The 20,750-nt window shown below is 42.6% G+C and overlaps 1 protein-coding gene across 1 annotated transcript in view; it reads left to right on the top strand.

The window, feature by feature from the left end:
* The first annotated feature begins 268 nt into the window (after positions 1 to 268).
* Positions 269 to 20,750, top strand: part of spg7 (SPG7 matrix AAA peptidase subunit, paraplegin) — a 62,793-nt gene continuing 42,311 nt past the window's right edge. The window contains exon 1 of the mRNA XM_048546395.2: positions 269 to 536. Within this exon, the coding sequence (XP_048402352.1) occupies positions 300 to 536 (237 nt within the window). The 5' untranslated portion in view covers positions 269 to 299. The remainder of the gene's footprint in view (positions 537 to 20,750) is intronic.

Below are 20,750 nucleotides of genomic sequence, written 5' to 3'. Positions count from 1 at the left end.
CGTATCGGATCCGGTGACTCTTCATTGGTTCTAGCAATTTTTGTTTTTGTTTCCAATTTCCGGCATCCGCCTTTTACTTTCGTTCGGGGAATTATTGTTTTTATTTGCCTATAAAGGCAAATTGGTTTGAGAAATTGTAAAGAAATTATTTTTGATTGCCCAACAAAGTGTATAATTTTACTTCAGACAGGCCGACACATTATCACTGTCCTAGACCCCAGCCTGTCGCACTGCGCATGCGCTAGTGTTTCTGACGCGTTGCCAGGTTGTCAGGGAAGGTGACGGACAGTTGGTTCAAGATGGCCGCCTGGTTAGCCTGGCAGCTGCAGCAGCACAGTGGCTGTGCGAGAAATCTTCCAGCGGTATTGTGGTCTTTTAACAAAAAGTCTTTGCAATTTCGGACTTTTGCTTTGAGCGCTGCTTTCCCGAAAGAGGCCTTGAGATGGAACTTTGCCAGTGGAATTTGTGACTTAGGAAGGACGCGATTTGATTTCAGTAGATCCTGTTGTCATCAAGACAGGGATCCTATATTAAAGGTGAGTCAGTGTTATTTGTATTGCTTTTCGAAGAAATGTCGGGTGGATTGAAAAGAACTTCGATTGCTATTGATAATGATATGAAATAGGTGCACGATTTCTGTACTTTGTACGTAGTATTTGAAAGTGCTCCTTAGGCCGTTACGTAACATTAAATGACAGGGTAATAGGGGATAGCGTTGAAAATAATTTAGGCGAGTAGGACTGAAAAAACGTAAACTTCAATTAGTGGAAGTTAAATTTTAGGATAGAGAAACAACAGTTTGGCTCATCATGTGTGTGTTGGTGATTTAAAGTCTACCACCCTCCCTAATTGCACCCTGTATCGTTATGGAGAGATCCTAGGAAGAATTTCATGCAAATTGTTAAATATTGGCCACTTGATTAATCTGTGCTGACCCCTTAAAATAACCACTTGTGTACTGCTACTCCATTGCCTTCTCCCCATATCCTTGGAACATTTGATCTCCTCAGATAATGAGAAACACTTATGGCACAATGGAATGCCACTCTGCCCATTTTACATCAAGAATGAACCACCTAGCTTAATCACTTCTTTTAGCACTTGGTCTGCATCCTCCAGGTAATGGGACATCAGGTGCATACCAGATACTTTTAAAATAATTTGAGAGTTTTGCCCCTGCCATCCGTTCAGGCAGGACTTCTAGACTCCTACCATCCACTAGGTGAAAATAAACTTCCTCTTCTCCCTTCTCCTAATCACTTGATAGTAATGCATTCTAGTCACCGACTCTTCTGCTAATGTAAATAGATCCTGCCCATCCATTCTAAGCAGGCTCTCTCAATTTTGTACTCTTCAAAAAAATGCGTCCTGAGCTGCCTCAGTTCGAAGGAAAGCACCATGGTCTCCCAATCTCTTGTCAAAGCTTCAATTTTACACTCCTGGTTACATTCTTGTAAACCTGCCATGTACCACCTTTAGCCCATCTACCGTAATGGGGTGATCAGAACTGCAGTTAGTACATAAATTATGGACTAGCTAATGTCTTACCTAGCTCCAGCACAATTCACCTAATCTTGTACTAATAATGGCTAATGAAGGAAAACATTAATCTGCCTTCTTGCTATCTAATCTACCTGTTACACTGCATTCAATGACCCACGGATATACACTTGGCCTACACTTCTATGTCCTCCCATTTATTATGTATTTTTAAAATTTTTTTCATGGAATGTGTGCATCATTGGCTGGGCCTGTATTTATTGGCTGTCTCTAATTACCCAGAGGATCAACCATATTGCTGTGGGTCTGGAGTCATACGTAGGCCAGATCAGGACAGCAATTTCTTCCCCTTAAATATATGTGAGCTAAATAGTTTTCCCCCCAACAATGGTTTCATAGGCATCATTACTCTTGCAGATTTTTTAAATTGAATTAAAATTGCACCATCTGCCACAGCTGGATTCAAACCCTATCCCCAGAACATTACCTTAGTCCCTTTAGTGCAAATACTGTTAGTCCATTGCCTCCCCAATTCCTCTGCCTTGTTTGACCTCCCCAAATACATTGGCTCATACTTCTCCAGGATGAATACCATTTTTTTCACTTTTTTGCTTATTTGACCAGTCCATTGATTCCCTTGTGCATTCTACAGTTTCAGTCCTCCCTATCAACCATGGAGTTATACAACACAGCAACAGATCCTTTGGCCCAACCAGTCCGTGCCGAACATAATCCCAAACTAAATTAGTCCCAACTGGTTGCTCCTGGCCCGTATCCTTCCAAACCTTTCCTCTTCGTGGATCTACCCAAATGTCTTTTAAACATTGTTATTGTACCCGCCACCATCACTTCCTCAGGAAGTTTATTCCATGTGCGAACTACCCTCAGTGTAAAAAAAAATTGCCTCATGTCTTTTTTAAATTTCTCTCCTCTCACCATAAAAAAAGTGCCCCCTAGTCTTGAAATCCCCTATCCTAGGGAAAAAGCAACCACCGTTTACTCGATCAATACCTCATTAAATTATTAACTTCTATCAGGTCACCTCCCTACCTCCTGTGCTCCAGCGAAAAACATCCTAGCCAATCCACCCTTTCACACCCAGCAGCTTCCTAGTAAATCTTCTGTGATTCCTGTCCAGCTTGAGAGTATCCTACCTCTGACTGGGTGATTAGAACTGGACTCGGTATTCTAGAAGTGGCCTCACTAATGTCGTGTAGAACCTCAATATGACTTCCTAATTCTGATGCTCAGAGGACTGAGCAATGACGGCAAGTGTGCCAAAGGCCTTTTTAACTACCCTGTCTACATGTGCATATTTTAAAGTAGATCTGTTTGTTCCCTGCATGTAATTTGCATTCTAATATGTGGCCAATTTTTGCATTGTCTGCAAATGTCTTGATTGTGGCCCCTAACTTCAAGCTCAAGTCATTCATACAGACAACAAAATGCAAGTCACCAGGTATTGATACCACTGGAAGCAGTTTCCCAATTTGAAAAATACCCTGAGTTATTATACCTGTATCCTGTCACTGAGTTAATTTTGTATTTAGCTTGCTACATTCCTGTGGTCCCCATGGGTTTTTTAAAACCATTCAGCTATGTGAGTCCTTGTAAAAAAACCTTGCAAAAAATCACGTAGATCAGATTAATTGTGTTACGCTTGTTAATCTTGCTTATCACCTCGTCAAAAGATTCAGTTAAAACCAGAAGTTGTAGGAGCAGAAGTAGACCATTTGCCCCAGTGAGTATTGTCCACCATTCCCTGATGTCATGGCTAAGATCATAGAATCAGTTATCCAGCACAGAAACAAGCCATTCGGCCCAACTCGCCCATAGAACATAGAACAGTACAGCACAGAACAGGCCCTTCAGCCCACAATGTTGTGCCGACCATTGATCCTCATGTATGCACCCTCAAATTTCTGTGACCATATACATGTCCAGCAGTCTCTTAAATGACCCCAATGACCTTGCTTCCACAACTGCTGCTGGCAACGCATTCCATGCTCTCACAACTCTCTGCGTAAAGAACCTGCCTCTGACATCCCCTCTATACTTTCCACCAACCAGCTTAAAACTATGACCCCTCGTGCTAGCCATTTCTGCCCTGGGAAATAGTCTCTGGCTATCAACTCTATCTATGCCTCTCATTATCTTGTATACCTCAATTAGGTCCCCTCTCCTCCTCCTTTTCTCCAATGAAAAGAGACCGAGCTCAGTCAACCTCTCTTCATAAGATAAGCCCTCCAGTCCAGGCAGCATCCTGGTAAACGTCCTCTGAACCCTCTCCAAAGCATCCACATCTTTCCTATAATAGGGCGCCCAGAACTGGACGCAGTATTCCAAGTGCGGTCTAACCAAAGTTTTATAGAGCTGCAACAAGATCTCACGACTCTTAAACTCAATCCCCCTGCTAATGAAAGCCAAAACACCATATGCTTTCTTAACAACCCTGTCCACTTGGGTGGCCATTTTAAGGGATCTATGTATCTGCACACCAAGATCCCTCTGTTCCTCCACGCTGCCAAGAATCCTATCCTTAATCCTGTACTCAGCTTTCAAATTCGACCTTCCAAAATGCATCACCTTGCATTTATCCAGGTTGAACTCCATCTGCCACCTCTCAGCCCATCTCTGCATCCTGTCAATGTCCCGCTGCAGCCTACAACAGCCTTCTACACTGTCAACGACACCTCCGACCTTTGTGTCGTCTGCAAACTTGCTGACCCATCCTTCAATCCCCTCATCCAAGTCATTAATAAAAATTACAAACAGTAGAGGCCCAAGGACAGAGCCCTGTGGAACCCCACTCACCACTGACTTCCAGGCAGAATATTTTCCTTCTACTACCACTCGCTGTCTTCTGTTGGCCAGCCAATTTTGTGTCCAAGCAGCTAAGTTCCCCTGTATCCCATTCCTCCTGACCTTCTGAATGAGCCTACCATGGGGAACCTTATCAAATGCCTTACTGAAGTCCATATACACCACATCCACAGCTCGACCCTCATCAACTTTTCTAGTCACGTCCTCAAAAAACTCGATAAGGTTTGTAAGGCATGACCTACCCCTCTCAAAGCCGTGTTGACTGTATTTGATCAAGCCATGCTCTTCCAGATGGTCATAAATCTTATCCCTCAGAATCCTTTCTAACACCTTACAGACGTGAGACTTACCGGTCTATAATTGCCGGGGATTTCCCTATTTCCTTTCTTGAAGAGAGGAATTACATTTGCCTCTCTCCAGTCCTCAGGTACGACTCCAGTGGAGAACGAGGATGCAAAGATCTTCGCAAGTGGCGAAGCAATTGCATTTCTCGCTTCCCAAAGCAGCCGAGGACAAATCTGGTCCGGGCCTGGCGACTTGTCAATCTTAATGTTTGACAAAATTTTCAGCACATCAGCTTCCTCTATCTCTATCCATTCCAGCATGCACACCTGCTCTTCAAAGGTTTCATTCACTACAAAGTTCGTTTCTTTCGTAAAGACAGAAGCAAAAAACTCATTTAGGGCTTCCCCTACCTCCTCAGGCTCCACACACAAGTTCCCTATGCTATCCCTGATCGGCCCTACTCTTTCTTTGACCATTCTCTTATTCCTCACGTAAGTGTAAAATGCCTTTGTGTTTTCCCGGATTCCTTCTGCCAAGCCTTTCTCGTGCCCCCTCCTGGCTCTCCTCAGACCATTTTTGAGCTCCTTCCTTGCCTGCATGTAATCCTCTCTAGCTGAACTTGACCCTAGCTTCCTCCACCTTATGTAAGCTACCTTCTTCCTTTTCACAAGAAGCTCCACCGCTCTCGTCATCCAAGGTTCCTTTATCTTACCCCTTCTTGCCTGTCTCAGAGGGACATATTTACTCATCACTCCCAACAACTGTTCCTTAAACAGTCTCCACATGTCTATAGTTCCCTTACCATGGAACAACTACTTCTACCATGTTTCCCAAACTGTACAGGTCTCATTTGCCTGCGTTTTGCCTATAACCGTCTAAACCTTTCCTATCCAGATGTCCTTTTAATCCATTTCAATTCCACTTTCAGCCTTTACCCCATAACCCTTGATTCCCTTACTGAATAAAAATCTGCCTATCTCAGTCTTGATTTTTGTTATGACCCAATTGTGACAGTTTTCTGTGGTAAAGAATTTCTTGATTCATGATGCTGTAAAAGAAGAAATTTGTCCTCATTTCTGTTTTAAATTGGTGACTCCTTGTTCCAAGATTCTACCCTCCGGTGTTAGACTCTCCCAGAAAGGAAACTTCTCCACATCTATCCTGTCAAGCCCTCCTAAGAATAGTCTATGCTTCAATAAGATCACTTCCCTTTCTAAACCTCAATGAGTACAAGCCAAACTATTCAGCCTCTCCTTATGAGAAAATCCCTCCATAGCTAGGATCAACCTAACCCACGTGCCCTGGCCTGCTCCCAATGCCATTATATCGTTCCTCATATGAGAATAAAGCTGTTCACAGAATTCTGGATGTGGTTTGACTAGAGATTTGGATAGTTTTTGTAACACTTCTGTATTTTGGGACTCCATTCCCTTTGAAATAAAGGCCAATGTTTCAGTGTGGAGCTGGTAGAACACAGAATGTCAGGCAGCATCAGAGGAGCAGGAAACCTGACGTTTCAGGTCAGGACACTTCTTCAAAAATGGGGTCGGGGGAAGAGAGCTCTGAAATAAATAGAGAGAGGAGGAGTGGGGCTGGGGAAGGTAGGTGGGATGGTGACACGTGAATGCAGATAGGCATTGGTGGGGATTGGTCAGTGAGGTGGGAGGAGCAGATAGATGGAAGAGAAGACGGACAGGTTGTGTCAGGTTAAAGACGCAGGCATGAGAGGGAGGGTTGATCATGGGATGAGGCTGGTGGGGGTTAGATTTTGAAACTCGTAAAACCAATGTTGAGATTATTAGGTTGTTGGCTCCCATGGCAGAATATGAGGCACCGCTCCTCCAGTTTCCAGGTGGTGTCATTGTGACACTGTAGGAGGCCCAGCATGGGCATGTTGTCCAGGGAGTGAGAGGGGGAGTTGACGTGGTTCGCGACTGGAAGGTGTTGTTGTTTGTCACAAACAGGTCGCAGATGCTCTACAAACGGGTCTCCAAGCCTCCGCTTGGTCTCACCAATGTAGAGGAGGCCACATCAGGAGCAGCAGATATGCAGGTGAATATCTGTCTGATGTGAAAGATGTTTTTGGTTCCTTGGCTGAAGATGTAGGGGCAGCTGTAGCACTTACTAGGGTTGCAGGGGAAGGTGCTAGGGGTGGTGGGGCTTGTGGGGAGTATGGAGCGGACGAGGGAGTCACAGAGAGAGCAGTCCCAATGGAAGGCAAATAACATAGAACAGTACAGACCGTACAGGCCCTTCGCCCCACGATGTTGTGCCGAGCTTTTACCCTAAAACTAAGGTCTATCTAACTTCCACCGCTACCCTTATACTATGATCTATATGCCTGTCCAATAGCCACTTAAATGCCCCTAATGAGGCCGACTTCACTATCCTCTCCGGCAATGCATTCCACGCCACGACCACTCTCTGAATAAAGAACCTATCTCTGAATAAAGAACCTACCTCTGACCTCACCCTGATATCTACCTCCTTTAACTTTAAAACTATGCCCCCTCATAAAAGCTACCTCCATCCAAGGAACAAGTCTCTGGCTGTTTACTCTACCTATACCTCTGATCGTTTTGTACACCTCTATCGAGTCACCTCTCATCCTTTGTCGTTCCAAAGAGAAGAGCCCTAGCTCTCTCATCCTTTCCTCTTCAGACCTTCCCTCCATTCCAGACAACATCCTGTAATGGGGAGGGAAATATATCCTTGGTTGTGGGGTCAAATTGCAGGTGGCAGAAGTGGCGGAGAATGATACGTTGAATCCGGAGATTAGTGGGGTGGTACGTGACGACACGGGGGATTCTGTCGTCTCCTTATTACTCATTGAATCTGGATGCTAGATTTTATGATTCATGTACAAGAACTTCTGAATACCTATCGCAGCCTTCTGAAGTAATTTACTATGTAAATAACATTTAGCTATTCAATTTGTCTAGCCAAAGTGCATAGCCTCACATTTTGCGGCATTATATTCCATCTGCCAAGTCTTTGTCCAATCACCTAATCTGTCTGTGTCCTTCTATAGACTCTGTTGTCCTCACCGTGGTCTTCCCATTTACTTTTGTGTTACCACCAAACTTGGAGATCGTACATTCGCTTCCATCATCTAAGTCATCAGTAGATGCTGAAAATAATTAAGCCACAGGAATGATCCATGTAGCACTCCACAAGTTACAGGTTGCTACCCTGAAAATAACACTATTATCCCACACTCTACTTTCTGTGAGATAGCATGGGCAGTGAGTTGGCTAATGTTCTAGGTGTGATACCATGCACTCTTATATTTATGTAGCTTTATATACGCAATATATCAAACCTGCTCTTTGCCAAACTACATGCATTACATCAGAGATAATGGGAACTGCAGATGCTGGAGAATCTGAGATAACAAAGTGTGGAGCTGGATGAACACAGCAGGCCAAGCAGCATCTTAGGAGCACAAAATCAGATGATGAAGGGTCTAGGCCCGAAATGTCAGCTTTTGTGCTCCTAAGATGCTGCTTGGCCTTCTGTGTTCATCCAGCCACACACTTTGTTATCTTACATACATTACATCTCCTGTTTGCCCCTTTATTTTTCTGCTTGATACCACCTCAAAGAATTCTAATAAATTTATCAGACATGAATTCACCTTCATGAAACCATGCTGACTCTGCTTGATTATGTTGTGCATTTCTAAACTGTGTGCAAAATATTCTTTTATGATAGCCTCCAACACTTTCCAACGATAGAAGTTAAGCTATTTGGCTGTTTTTTTTTGGTTTCCTCCCTTCTTCAATAAGAAGAATATTGTGTTGGCAATTTTTCCAATCCTCAATGACTTTTCCAGAATATAGGGAATCTTAGAAGATTACTAACAGTGCATCCTGTATCTCTGTAGCTCCTTCCTTTAGTATCCCTAGGTGCATCCCATCTGCTTTCAACCTGATTACTTTCCCTGGGACTTTTTTCTCTCATTATAGTTATTTCCTCCCCACCTTTTGGCTCTTGATTATTTAATATTTTTGGAGTGCTGTTAATTGCCTTTATTGTGAAGACTGATGCAAATTATTTGTTCAACTTCTCTTCTATTTCTTAGTTCCCTGTTATTATTTCCCAGCCTCATTCTCCAAGCGATCATTGTTCACTTTGGCCTCTCTTAACTTTGGTTTTACAAATTTAAAGAAACTCTCACTGTCCGTGATGTTATTACTTGTTAATTTACCCTCATATTTTATTTCATTGGACTTATTTTTCTAATCAACTTGTGCAGTGGTGTTTTTATACACGTCTAGAGCAGGTGAGACTTGAACCCAGGTCTCGCAGTCTAGGAGTACAGACACTACCACGCCACCCCATGAGCCTTCCATGGTTTATTTCATAAAAAGTATAAGAACTAGGAGCAGTGTAAGTGATTCAGCCCCTCAAGCCAGCTCCAAATTTTAAACAATCGTGGCTATTCTCATCTCAGCCTAAACTCCACATCCTGCCTGCTTCGTGTAAAGCTTTAATCTGTTACCAATTTGAAATCTATCTCCTCAAGTTTATTCAGTGTTTCGGTGTCCACCACAACCTGGATCCGCCACATAATAAGTTGGGCACTTTGTTCTCTTAACAAATCCAAGGTGGCTGTCCTTGATTACTTCACGCCTCTATAGGAGGAAGTTTATCCTGTGTCTGAGAATTAATTCTAATAATTTGTCCACTACCAGAATTAGACTGACTGGCTTGTAATTTGGTCTATCCCTCACTCCATATTAAACAAAGATTGTCAATAGCCTGATTCTCTGGCACCATGCTTGCATCCACTCAGGACTGGCAAAGGATGGTCAGATTATCCACTCTGCTCTGGCTTTTAACAGCTGGGGTACATTTCATTTGTTCCTGGTAATTTATCCACTTAATACTTCCTTTCTTCCTATCTTTGTTATATCTGATATTTCACAGTCTTTCTCCTTGACTAAAATGCCTCCATCATCCCTCTCTTTGGTGAAGAAAGAAGCAAAGTATTACTTAAGAATTACACCCATATTTGTCATCTCTACACATCAGTTACATTTTTGGTTATCTTGGTGTGAAAAAGGGTGAACCATCTGGCATTGATTACAACAGCCAGGAGAACTATCTCAGTCTAGTTAAGCAAGAGCCTAACATAATAGTACTCATGGAATCATACCATACAGAGAATACCCTAGACAATTCCATTACAATCCCTGTCCTGTCCCATCAGCAGGATAAACCCAGCAGAAGTGGTGGCACAGAGGTATACAGTAGTGAGGGAGGTCTCAGAAATGACTTTGGATCCTTTGACGTCTCATGCACAAGGAAACCCCCAGCTGATTACCAAATACTACCCCTTCTCAGCTGATGAATCAGTACTCCTCGAGGTGGAGGGCTTACAATGTCCATCACAAGGTTGGCTCAGCAGCACCACTACTGACTGAGCTGGTTGAGTCCTAAACAGAAAAGCTGCAGACTGGGTCTACAGCAAGTGGTAACGGAAACAATAAATGGGAAAAACATACTCGACACCATCCTCCCCAAACTATCTTTTGTAGATGCATCTATCCTGTGAGTATCAGTAATAATGACCACAACACAGTCCTTGTGGAAACAAAGTCACACCTTCACATTAAGGATATTACGGGAAGAAGAGATTGCTGCCCCTTTGGCAATGATCTTTGCATTCCTACTGTCCACTGGAGTAGTACCAGATGATTGGATGGTGGCAAATGTCATTTGTTTATTCAAGAGAGGGAATAGGGATAGGGAATTATAAATACCATTTACATACTATCATAGGACTTTGAGACTTTTCATATTCAGCTTTCCGTAAACCCTGAGTGCAGACTGTGTAGCAATCCAGGATGTATGTGCAAAGAGTAAATGTGTTGGGCACTTGTCTTTTAAAGAAGAGAAAGTTGACAGAAGTTTAATAGTTTGGTCAAAATCTGGACTGAGTAAGTAGGAAGCACGTATACTCTTGGTGGAAAATTTGAGAACCCGAAGACACCAATTTAATGTGCAGGACAGAAGACCCGTAGGAAGTATAAGAGGTTATTTTTTCCACTGTTTAGGATCTGGAATATAGTACTTGACAGTGTGGTGGAAGCAGATTTAATCATTGGTTTCTAATGGGAATTGCATAAGGTGCATTTGCAGCCAACATCACTGCTGGATGCAGCACTGTAGGAAGCTGAAGATGTCCATCTGTTGAACAGAAATGCAAACTTGTAGCAGAATCTGTAAATCAATATATTTAAAGCTTTGCATGCAAAAGTTATTTTCAGCTAAGATACCACTTGCAGAAATCATATAGTTTTCTATCTGGTTACAGTGTAGACAAAGAACCCAGGTTATAATTCAAAGGGAACTGGCACAAGTACACAAACTGTGCAAATGGCTAGCATTAATCTTCCCCAAAATTACGGTAGTGTGGAGGATGTGTGGTATGAATTAGAATATTGTAAAATCTTTTCTTTCCCCTCTCAGGAGCACATGCCAAAAATAAAGGACAACTCTATAGCCATTATATGTCCAGGTTGCAGCTATTGTGCATGTTCAGACAGATCATTGTAACGTGACTGTACACGCGCAGATGAGTCATAGCTAATTTTAATGCTGGAACCTTTGCCTGCATTGGAAGCAAACTCTGATTGAATAAGTAACTGAACAAGAAAATAGTTGTCAGACATCAGGGAAAAGATAAGGGAGTAGGATTTGGGAATTGCTGTTGCAGTAAGCCAGCACCAACATAACAATCAGAATGGGCTTGTTCTGAGCTGCATATATTCTGCAAATTTTAAGATGCATACACATGGAAATATTAAAGGAAATGCGCAGTGCAACAAATAAGTGTTGCACAGCATGCATACGAGGTATAACGTTGGTATCACGAAAAGCGTTCATCTCTTTATTTAAGGAGGGATGTGTTTACCCTAAGGGAGTGCAAAGATTCACTGTACTGAATCTGGGGTGTTGGATTGTCGTATGAGGAGGGATTGAGTGGAGTAAACCTATATTCCCAAATCAATGTTCTCCAATCATTTTGAGTGCAATCTCAAACTAAGTGAAACCCAGGACCTTCCCCCAACGAAATATTGAATAAGCAGTTTATTTTGTAGTGCTACATAAATCTAAAACCATGTGTATGTTGTGGATGTGAGTTTGCTCTCTGAGCTGGAAGGTTAGTTTTCAGACGTTTCGTCACCATTCTAGGTAACATCATCAGTGAGCCTCCGACGAAGTGCTGGTGTTATGTCCCACTTTCTATTTATCTGATTAGGTTTCCTTGGGTTGGTGATGTCATTTCCTGCATTGGTGATGTTATTTCCTGTTTTTTTCTCTCAGGGGATGGTAGATTGATTTGGAGCCAACGTGTTTGTTGATGGAGTTCCGGTTGGAATGCCATGCTTCCAGGAATTCTTGTGCGTGTCTCTGTTTGGCTTGTCCTAGGATGGATGTTTTGTCCCAATCAAAGTGGTGTCCTTCCTCATCTGTATGTAAGGATACGAGTGATAGTGGGTCATGTCGTTTTGTGGCTAGTTGATGTTCATGTATCCTGGTGGCTAGCTTTCTGCCTGTGTGTCCAATGTAGTGTTTGTCACAGTTCTTGCAAGGTATTTTGCAGATGACGTTTGTTTTGTTTGTTGTCTGCATAGGGTCTTCTAAGTTCATTAGCTGGTGTTTTAGTGTGTTGGTGGGTTTGTGGGCTACCCTGATGCCAAGAGGTCCGAGTAGTCTGGTAGTCATTTCGGAAATGTCTTCGATGTAGGGGAGAGTGGTTATGGTTTCTGAACCCGTTTTGTCAGTTTGTTTGGGTTTATTGCTGAGGGATCGGCGGACTGTGTTCATTGGGTACCCATTCTTTTTGAATACGCTGTATAGGTGATTTTTCTCTGCTCTGTGTAGTTCCTCTGTGTTGCAGTGTGTGGTGGCTCGTTGGAATAATGTTCTAATGCAGCTTCGTTTGTGGGTGTTGGGATGGTTGCTCCTGTAGTTCAGTATTTGGTCCGTATGTGTTGTTTTCCTGTAGATGCTGGTTTGAAGTTCCCCATTGGCTGTTCGCTCTACTGTGACATTTGGGAATGGCAGTTTGTTGTTGTTTTCCTCCTCTTTTGTGAATGTTATGCCAGTAAAGGGTAGTATTGATGGTCCTGAAGGTTTCCTCTAGTTTGTTTTGTTTAGTGATGACAAAGGTGTCATCCACATAGTGGACCCAAAGTTTGGGTTGGATGATTGGCAGAGCTGTTTGTTCGAGTCTCTGCATTACTGCCTCTGCTAAGAACCCTGATAGCGGAGATCCCATGGGTTGTCTGTAGGTTTTGTTATTGAAAGTGAAGTGGGTGGTGAGGCATAGGTCCACTAGCTTGATGATGTTTTCCTTGCTGATGAACATCAACTAGCCACAAAACGACATGACCCACTATCACTCGTATCCTTACATACAGATGAGGAAGGACACCACTTTGATTGGGACAACACATCCATCCTAGGACAAGCCAAACAGAGACACGCACGAGAATTCCTGGAAGCATGGCATTCCAACCGGAACTCCATCAACAAACACGTTGGCTCCAAATCAATCTACCATCCCCTGAGAGAAAAAAACAGGAAATGACATCACCAACCCAAGGAAACCTAACCAAATAAATAGAAAGTGGGACATAACACCAGCGCTTCGTCAGAGGCTCACTGATGATGTTACCTAGAAAGGTGACAAAACGTCTGAAAACTAACCTTCCAGCTCAGCGAGCAAACTCACATCCAGAACTTCAACCTGAGCTACAAATCTTCTCAAAATGTGTATATTGTGTTATCATTATTCATTTTTTCCTCTACTCGCCAAGTCTCGCTGTGACATCTGTGATTGAGTATTATCTGCCAGTGTCAGTCATATGTAGTCCATCAAATTGTAACTGTGAGGTGGGTTTGATACTTGGCACTTGATTATTTTCATTTGAATGAAAGCTGAACGGTGAGAATGAAGGGTCTAGGCCCGAAACATCAGCTTTTGTGCTCCTGAGATGCTGCTTGGCCTGCTGTGTTCATCCAGCCTCACATTTTATTATCTTGGAATTCTCCAGCATCTGCAGTTCCCATTATCTCAGAATGTAGTCAAAGTAAGCTTTCACTTTAAGGATGCAGGATGATGGGAGTGGAGATTTTTCTCTGTTTACATGACCTCAAAAATCACTGATCTTCAAACAAACTTTCAGCTCAAAATCATGTTGTATAACAATGATCTCCAAATCAACTCGACTGCTTTATAAGCCAAACACCTAATGGAATTTGATAGCCTACCTACCAATGTCTACTGGAAAGAGTGGATTTCAGACAAATCTGATATGTTCCATCATATATAATTCATGAATTCCTGTGCTAACTTCGTTAAGTATAGAAAGATGTGTTCTGGGTGGAGTTATTTTTGTCAGTTTTTTTTGCCTAGAATTTTCTCTGGTCTCGGGAAGTGTTGCAGCATTTTATTTTTCCCATTGGAAAGACCACAGATTTGGGCTCAGTTTGAATGTATTGACAGTACTGATCATATGTTCTAACTCAGTCATATTCCTGCAGTACATAGTTCAGCTTGTTAAGTTTTGACATTGTAAGGATCCCAAAGTCGAGCAACCACACATTGTCTGAGATCACATTGCGCACGTCAATCCTTGATTTAAGAAGAGACATCATTTCAGGCATCAGATATAAAAATCTTTGCAAATCTCCCTTGACATAGCCACGTTAAATCAGCATGCTGGATTACTTCATTGTAAGTAGCAGTGAGTTTGTTGAGTAAGGATTCAAACAAGTGGTGCTGAAGGAGTGTTGCTCAAATTGAGTTTACAATCTTAACTGGATCCTGCAAAGACTATGGGCTTGACAGCATTCAAACAAAAGTACCTGAGTAATGTGCTCCAGGACTTGCCATATCCCTGGACAAGTTGTTCCAGTATGTCACGTAGATAGATAGCGGTGTTGTAGTCAATGGGGAAAATTGCCCATGTTTGTCTTGTACATGGAAAGCAGGAAAAATGCAACCCTGCCTATTGCCATCCCATCAGTCAATTCTTGACTATCAAGTAAAGTAATGGAAGGTGTCCTCAGCACTTGTTTAGCAATACCTACACACTGTCTCAGTTTGTGGTGTTCCACAGAGCAACTCAACTACCGACCTCATCATTACAGCCTTGGTTCCATCATGGACAAAAGAGCTGAATTCCAGAGGGGAGGTGCGAGTGACTGCCCTGACATCAAGGCCGTATTTAACTCAATGCAACGTCAAAGAGTCCTAGCAAAACTAGTCAAAGGAATTGAGGATGACAGTCCTCCCCAATTTGGAGTCATACTGAGTGCAAAGGAAGATTGTGATTATTGGATGTGAATCATTTTAGCTCCAGAATATCTCTGCAAGAGTTCCTCAGGGTAGTGTCCCAGGCTCAACCATCTTCAGCCGCTCATGAATGACTCTTTGTCCATTATAAGGTCAGAAGAGGGATGTTTGTTGATAATTTCATCATTTCACTACTCGGATACTGAAACGGTCTGCGTCCAGATGTAGCGCTCACGACTCCTTAGATGCTGAAGCATTCCATGTTCAAATACAGCAAAACCTAGACAGTAACTAAGTTTGTATGAGAAGTTGCAAGTAATATTCATACCATGTGAGTACCAGGCAGTGATCAAAATCCAGGGATCCCTTCCTAACAGTGCAGGGTGTCCCTACACATCAAAGTCTGCAGCAATTCAAGAAGACAGCTCACCATTATCGACTACATGACATTTAGTAATGGGCAGTAAATGCTCAAACATCAGTTCTGAGGAAGGGTCACCAGACCCTAAACGTTGACTCTGTTTTCTCCTTCACACATCCTGCCAGACCTGCTGAGCTTTTCCAGTAACTTTGTTTTTGTGGCAGTAAGTGCTAGCCTAGCCAGCAATGCGACATCATATGAATGAATAAAAAAATGTCATCCTGTGTTCTGGCCTCCCGTCAATGCATTGCAAGGTGAATTCCTCATTGACATTGGAGTATTCAACATGATAACATCGTGAGTTGTTTGATTCTAGTGAAAACTGCTGGTTTTTTTTTCTGCAACCCAATACCACTGCACACCTTTAGTAGTGAGCTTTGTAGAAATTTACACTGTAGCAAATTAGGCCAAATGTTCACATCTGAAGAAGTGTCATTCGACCTACAATGTTAACTCTGATTTCTCTATACAGATGCTGCTGGACTTGCTAGGTTTTCCAGCAATTCTGTATTTGTTTTTGCTATTAGTTGCACTAGTAGTTGCACTGCATCCACCATTTATTTGTTATTGTATCTCTGTTACAGCTCTCGACTAGTCAGATTCGACCAAATTCCTTTTGTTGTCAGTACATGGCCAAAATACTTGATTTATGGCAATTAATTGCACCTTTCTTTTGTTCAGCTTCAGCTTGATCTGGCAAGCTGTCTCTAGCAGGCACACTGGATTCTATACATGGTCTGCAATAGCTTTTTCCCTTGTCTCTCCATATCCTGATGGCCAAGCCAAGTGAGTATGCCACTACCGTCACAGACTTCATCACCAAGTGTGTAGAGGACTATGTGCCAAAGAAGTTAACTCAAATATTCCCCAAGTGGAAACCACAAGCGAACCGGAAGATCCACTCCCAAGTCGGTGACCCTGACCTGTGTGGGAAATCTAGGTACAAGCTTTGCAAAGCCATCAGGGACACCAACAGACATTACCTGACTAAACTAGAGTTCCAGACTAACCACACCAACACATGTAGACTGTGGTAGTGTTTACACCATATAACTGGCTACAAAACAAAGTTGAGTAGAATTGCTGCCAACAAAGCACCCTTCCCCACCAAGTTCAATGCATTTGATGCTCGTTTTGAAGAAAAGGTCAGTGAAATAATGTCACCCACCTTGACAACATCAAGTACACCTGTGCCCACTGTCATTTCCACACATGTTAGATCAGCCTTCTTGATGGTGAACCCACAGACAGTGACTGGCCTGGGTGGAGTCCCTGACCATGCATCCAGATCATTAGCGGACCAACTGGCATGAATATGTGCAAACATCTTTAACCTCTCCGTACTACCCCGTAATATTCCCACCTGCTTCAGGAAGGCCACTATCGTCCCTGTGCCAAAAGAAAATACCAGGCAGTGTGCCTTAATGACTACCACCCAGTGGCTCTGACATCCATCATTATGAAGCACATCACAAGGTCAGCCATAGCACTCCTCAACCTCCCAGACTATCTTGATCCTCCACATTTTGCCGAAAGTGACAATAAATCCACAGCAGATGCCATCTTCCTGGTCCTACGCTCATCCCTGAAACGTCTGGATAACAAGGACACCTACGTCAGACTCCTATTCATTGGCTTGAGCTCCACCTTCAAAACAAAATAATTTCAGCAAAACTCATCTCCAACCTCTCAGATTTAGAACTCTTCTGCACCCCACCTCAGCAATTTGATCCCCGACTACCTGACCTGTAGGCCGCGAGCACTAAGGATAGATGACAATACCTCCTCCACAGAAATCCTCAATACCAGTGCCCACAAGGCTGTGTATTTAGTCCATAAGACATAGGAGCAGGAATTAGGCCATTCAATCATGGCTGATAAGTTTCTCAACCCCGTTAGCCCACTTTGTCCCCGTAAACTTTGATTCCCTTCACAATCAAGAACCTATCTGTCTCCATCTTAAAATATTCAATGACCTGGCCTTCACGGCCTTTTGTGGCAGTGAATTCCATAGATTCACCACTCTCTGGCTGAAGAAGTTTCTCTTTACCTCTGTTCTGAAAGGTCTTCCCTTTACTCTAAGGCTATGCACACAGGTCCCAGCCTCTCCTATAATGGAAATATCTTCTCAACATCCATTCAGTATTCTGTGTAAGTTTCAAATAGATCCCCCCTCATCCTTCTAAACTCCATCGAGTATAGACCCAGAGTCCTCAAACATCCCTCATTTTAAGCTTTTCATTGCTGAGACCATTCTCGTGAACCTGCTTCTGGACCAGTACATCCATCCTGAGATATGGGGCCCAAAACTGCACACGATACTCCAAATGTGGCCTGATCAGAGCCTTATAGAGCCTCAGAAGTACTTTCCTGCTTTTATATTCAACTCCTCTCAAAATAAATGCCAACATTACATTTGCCTTCCTGACTACTGACTCAACCTGCAAGTTTACCTTGAGAGAATCCTGGATTGGAACTCCCAGGTCTACCTCAGACTTCAGACTTCTGAATTTTCTCCCCATTTAGAAAATAGTCCATGGTTTTATTCTTCTTGCCAAAGTGAATGACCTCACACTTTCCCACCTTGTACTCCATCTGCCACTTCTTTGCCCACTCTCTAACCTGCCCAAACCTTTCTGCTGTCTCCCTGCATCCTCAATACTATCCCTCTACCTATCTTTGTGTCGTTTGTAAACTTAGCCAGAATGCCCTCCATTCTTTTATCTAGGTCGCTAATATATAAAGTGAAAAGTTGTGGTCCTAACACTGACCTGTGTGGAACACCACTTGTCACCAGCTGCCATTCTGAAAAATGCCCTTTTTATGCCTACTCTCTGCCTTCTGTCCATGGTCGTTCCTTGCTACTAACACCATCGGCCCTTACCTTACTCAGCAGCCTCCTGTGCAGCACCCTGTCAAAAGCCTTCTTGAAGTCCAAGGTGATAACATCTATTGGCTCTCCTTGGTCTAACCTGCTTGTTATTTCCTCAAGAGTTGTAACAGATTTGTCAGGCATGACCTCAGTCCCTTACTATACTCCTTATACACTCATGACTGGCCAAATTCAGCTCTAACTCCATTTACAAATTTGCTGACAACACTACTGTCATGGGTCGGATCAAGCAACGATGAGACAGAATACAGGAAAGAGATACAGTTTAGTGCCATTATATAAAGACGACAATCTCTCTGTCAATGTCAGTAAAACAAAGGAGCTGGTCATCGGCTTCAGGAATCGAAGTAGAGACATGCCCTTGTCTGTATCAATGGTGCTGAGTTGGAGGTGATTGAGAGCTTCAAGTTCCCAGGAGTAGATGTCACCAACAATCTGTCCTGGTCCATTCACATTGATGCGACAGTCAAGAAAGCACATCAACACCTCTACTTCTTCAGGAGGCTATGGAAATTTGGCATGAGCCCAATGACTCTCAATTTTTACAGATACGCCATAGAAAGTATCTGGTTCCGATGGATCATAGCTTGGTATGGCAACTGCTTTGCTCAAGACCAGAAGAAATTCCAGAGAGCTTTGAATACAGCTCAGTCCATCATGAAAACCAGCCTTTCTTCCATTGAGCTTCTTACACTCTTGGAAAAGCAACCAACATAATCAAAGACTCCTCCTACCATGGTTATACTCTATTCCACACTCTTCCATCATGCAGAAGATACAAAAGTTTGAAAACACATGTCACCAGGTTTATGAACAACTTCATTCCTGCTGTTGTCAGACTTGTGAACGGACCTCTCTTATATTACAGCTGATGCTTCTCTGCATCTTTTCTAGCTGCAATACTATAATCTGCATTCTGTTCTCTTACCCTGATGTATTTATGTAAGGTATGATTTGTCTGGATAGCATGCAAAACCGTACTTTTCCCTGTATTTTGGGGAATATGAGACTAAAATACATCAAATCAAATCACTGATGGAGGGTGGTTTTTTGGACTGGAACCTGTGACCAGCAGCATTCTGCAGGGATCGGATCGGTGTTGAGTCCACTGTTGTTCATCATTTATATAAACGCTTTGGCTGAGGATATAGGAATTAAAGTGAAAGCATCTTACTGCAGAGGTAAGTGTCATGACTGCCGAAAATCAGCTCTCACACTGTACAATTGTATTTCTGTATGTTTTCAGTCATTTAGAAGTGAGTCAAAGATTTTTTTCTTTCAGAAGGTAGTGAATCTTCAATATGCTGTACTTCCATAGGGCTATGGATATTCAGTTGTTGACTTTATTTGGGCCTGTAATATAATCGTGACCATGTTTTGAGAGCCCTATTTTTTGGTGGGGAACTGGGAACGAGGTACCTCAAGAATTTGAGAAATATGAGTTAAAGTAATGTTATTCATTGTGTGCTTAAAAAGGGATGGACAGGGATTTACTTCCCCTCCAATTAATAATGCAGAATGGGTAAAGACAGCACTGCGTCAGAAATGAAGCTGAACTATTTGCTTAATTCAGAATTAAAATACTGCAGATTCTGGAAATACTCAAAAACAGTATCTGTAAAAACTAAGTTTAATATTTTGGTTGATGGTCTTTTATTAGGCTGTTCTGCCTTTGAATCCTACTTTAGCTGTTATCCCTTCTGTAAGAGTTACATACTTCATATTTTGTATGCCTTTAGCTGTTTTGCATAGGTGATACTGTTGCTTCATATTATGTTATCCTGCTTTTTAAACCAGTTGACAACTGGAAACAGAGAGACTATTTAGTGATATTCCATTTGACTTGCATAAGAAACCTCTGAGGAGCTTTAATGACTTTGTCTTAGTTACTTTGCACTAATTTGTTAGAGTTCATACCATAGAATCCCCACAATATGGAAAAAGGCCATTTGCCCCCTCAGGTGCACATGACTCTTGAAGAGAACCTTGCCCAGCTCCCCACCTTATCCCTGTAATCCTACACTTTATTGTGACTAATCTACTTAGCCAAACACATCTCTGGACACTAAGGGACAACTTAGCATGGCCAGTTGATGTACCATGCATAGCTTTGGACTGTGGGACGAAACTGGAGCACCTGGAGGAAACCCACACAGACATGGGGAGAATGTGTACAGTCTGCACAAACAGTCACCCAATGCTGGAATTGAGCCTGGTACCCTGACGTTTTGAGGCAGCAGCGCCAACCACTGAGCCATGATGCTGCCCAGTAATCTTAATCAGCTGTTCATAATTTATTATTGACAAACATTTTTCCTAAAGTTTAGCCAGAGTAATACAGTCTGTCATTATTTGTCCATCTGCTGAAGCATGTAGGAGAATACAAGATGCCACATATGCACTGGGGAGATGATAGCTTAGTGGTGTTACACGAGACTATTAATCTGGAGACCCAGGTAATGCTCTGGGGACATGAGTTTGAATCCCACCAATGTGAATTGAAATTCAATAAA

Source organism: Stegostoma tigrinum, chromosome 16 (genome assembly GCF_030684315.1).
Source record: "Stegostoma tigrinum isolate sSteTig4 chromosome 16, sSteTig4.hap1, whole genome shotgun sequence".
In the NCBI taxonomy this organism is placed as follows: Eukaryota; Metazoa; Chordata; class Chondrichthyes; order Orectolobiformes; family Stegostomatidae; genus Stegostoma; species Stegostoma tigrinum.
The sequence above is the reverse complement of the archived record's forward strand: the minus strand, read 5'-3'. Positions and strand labels throughout refer to the sequence as shown.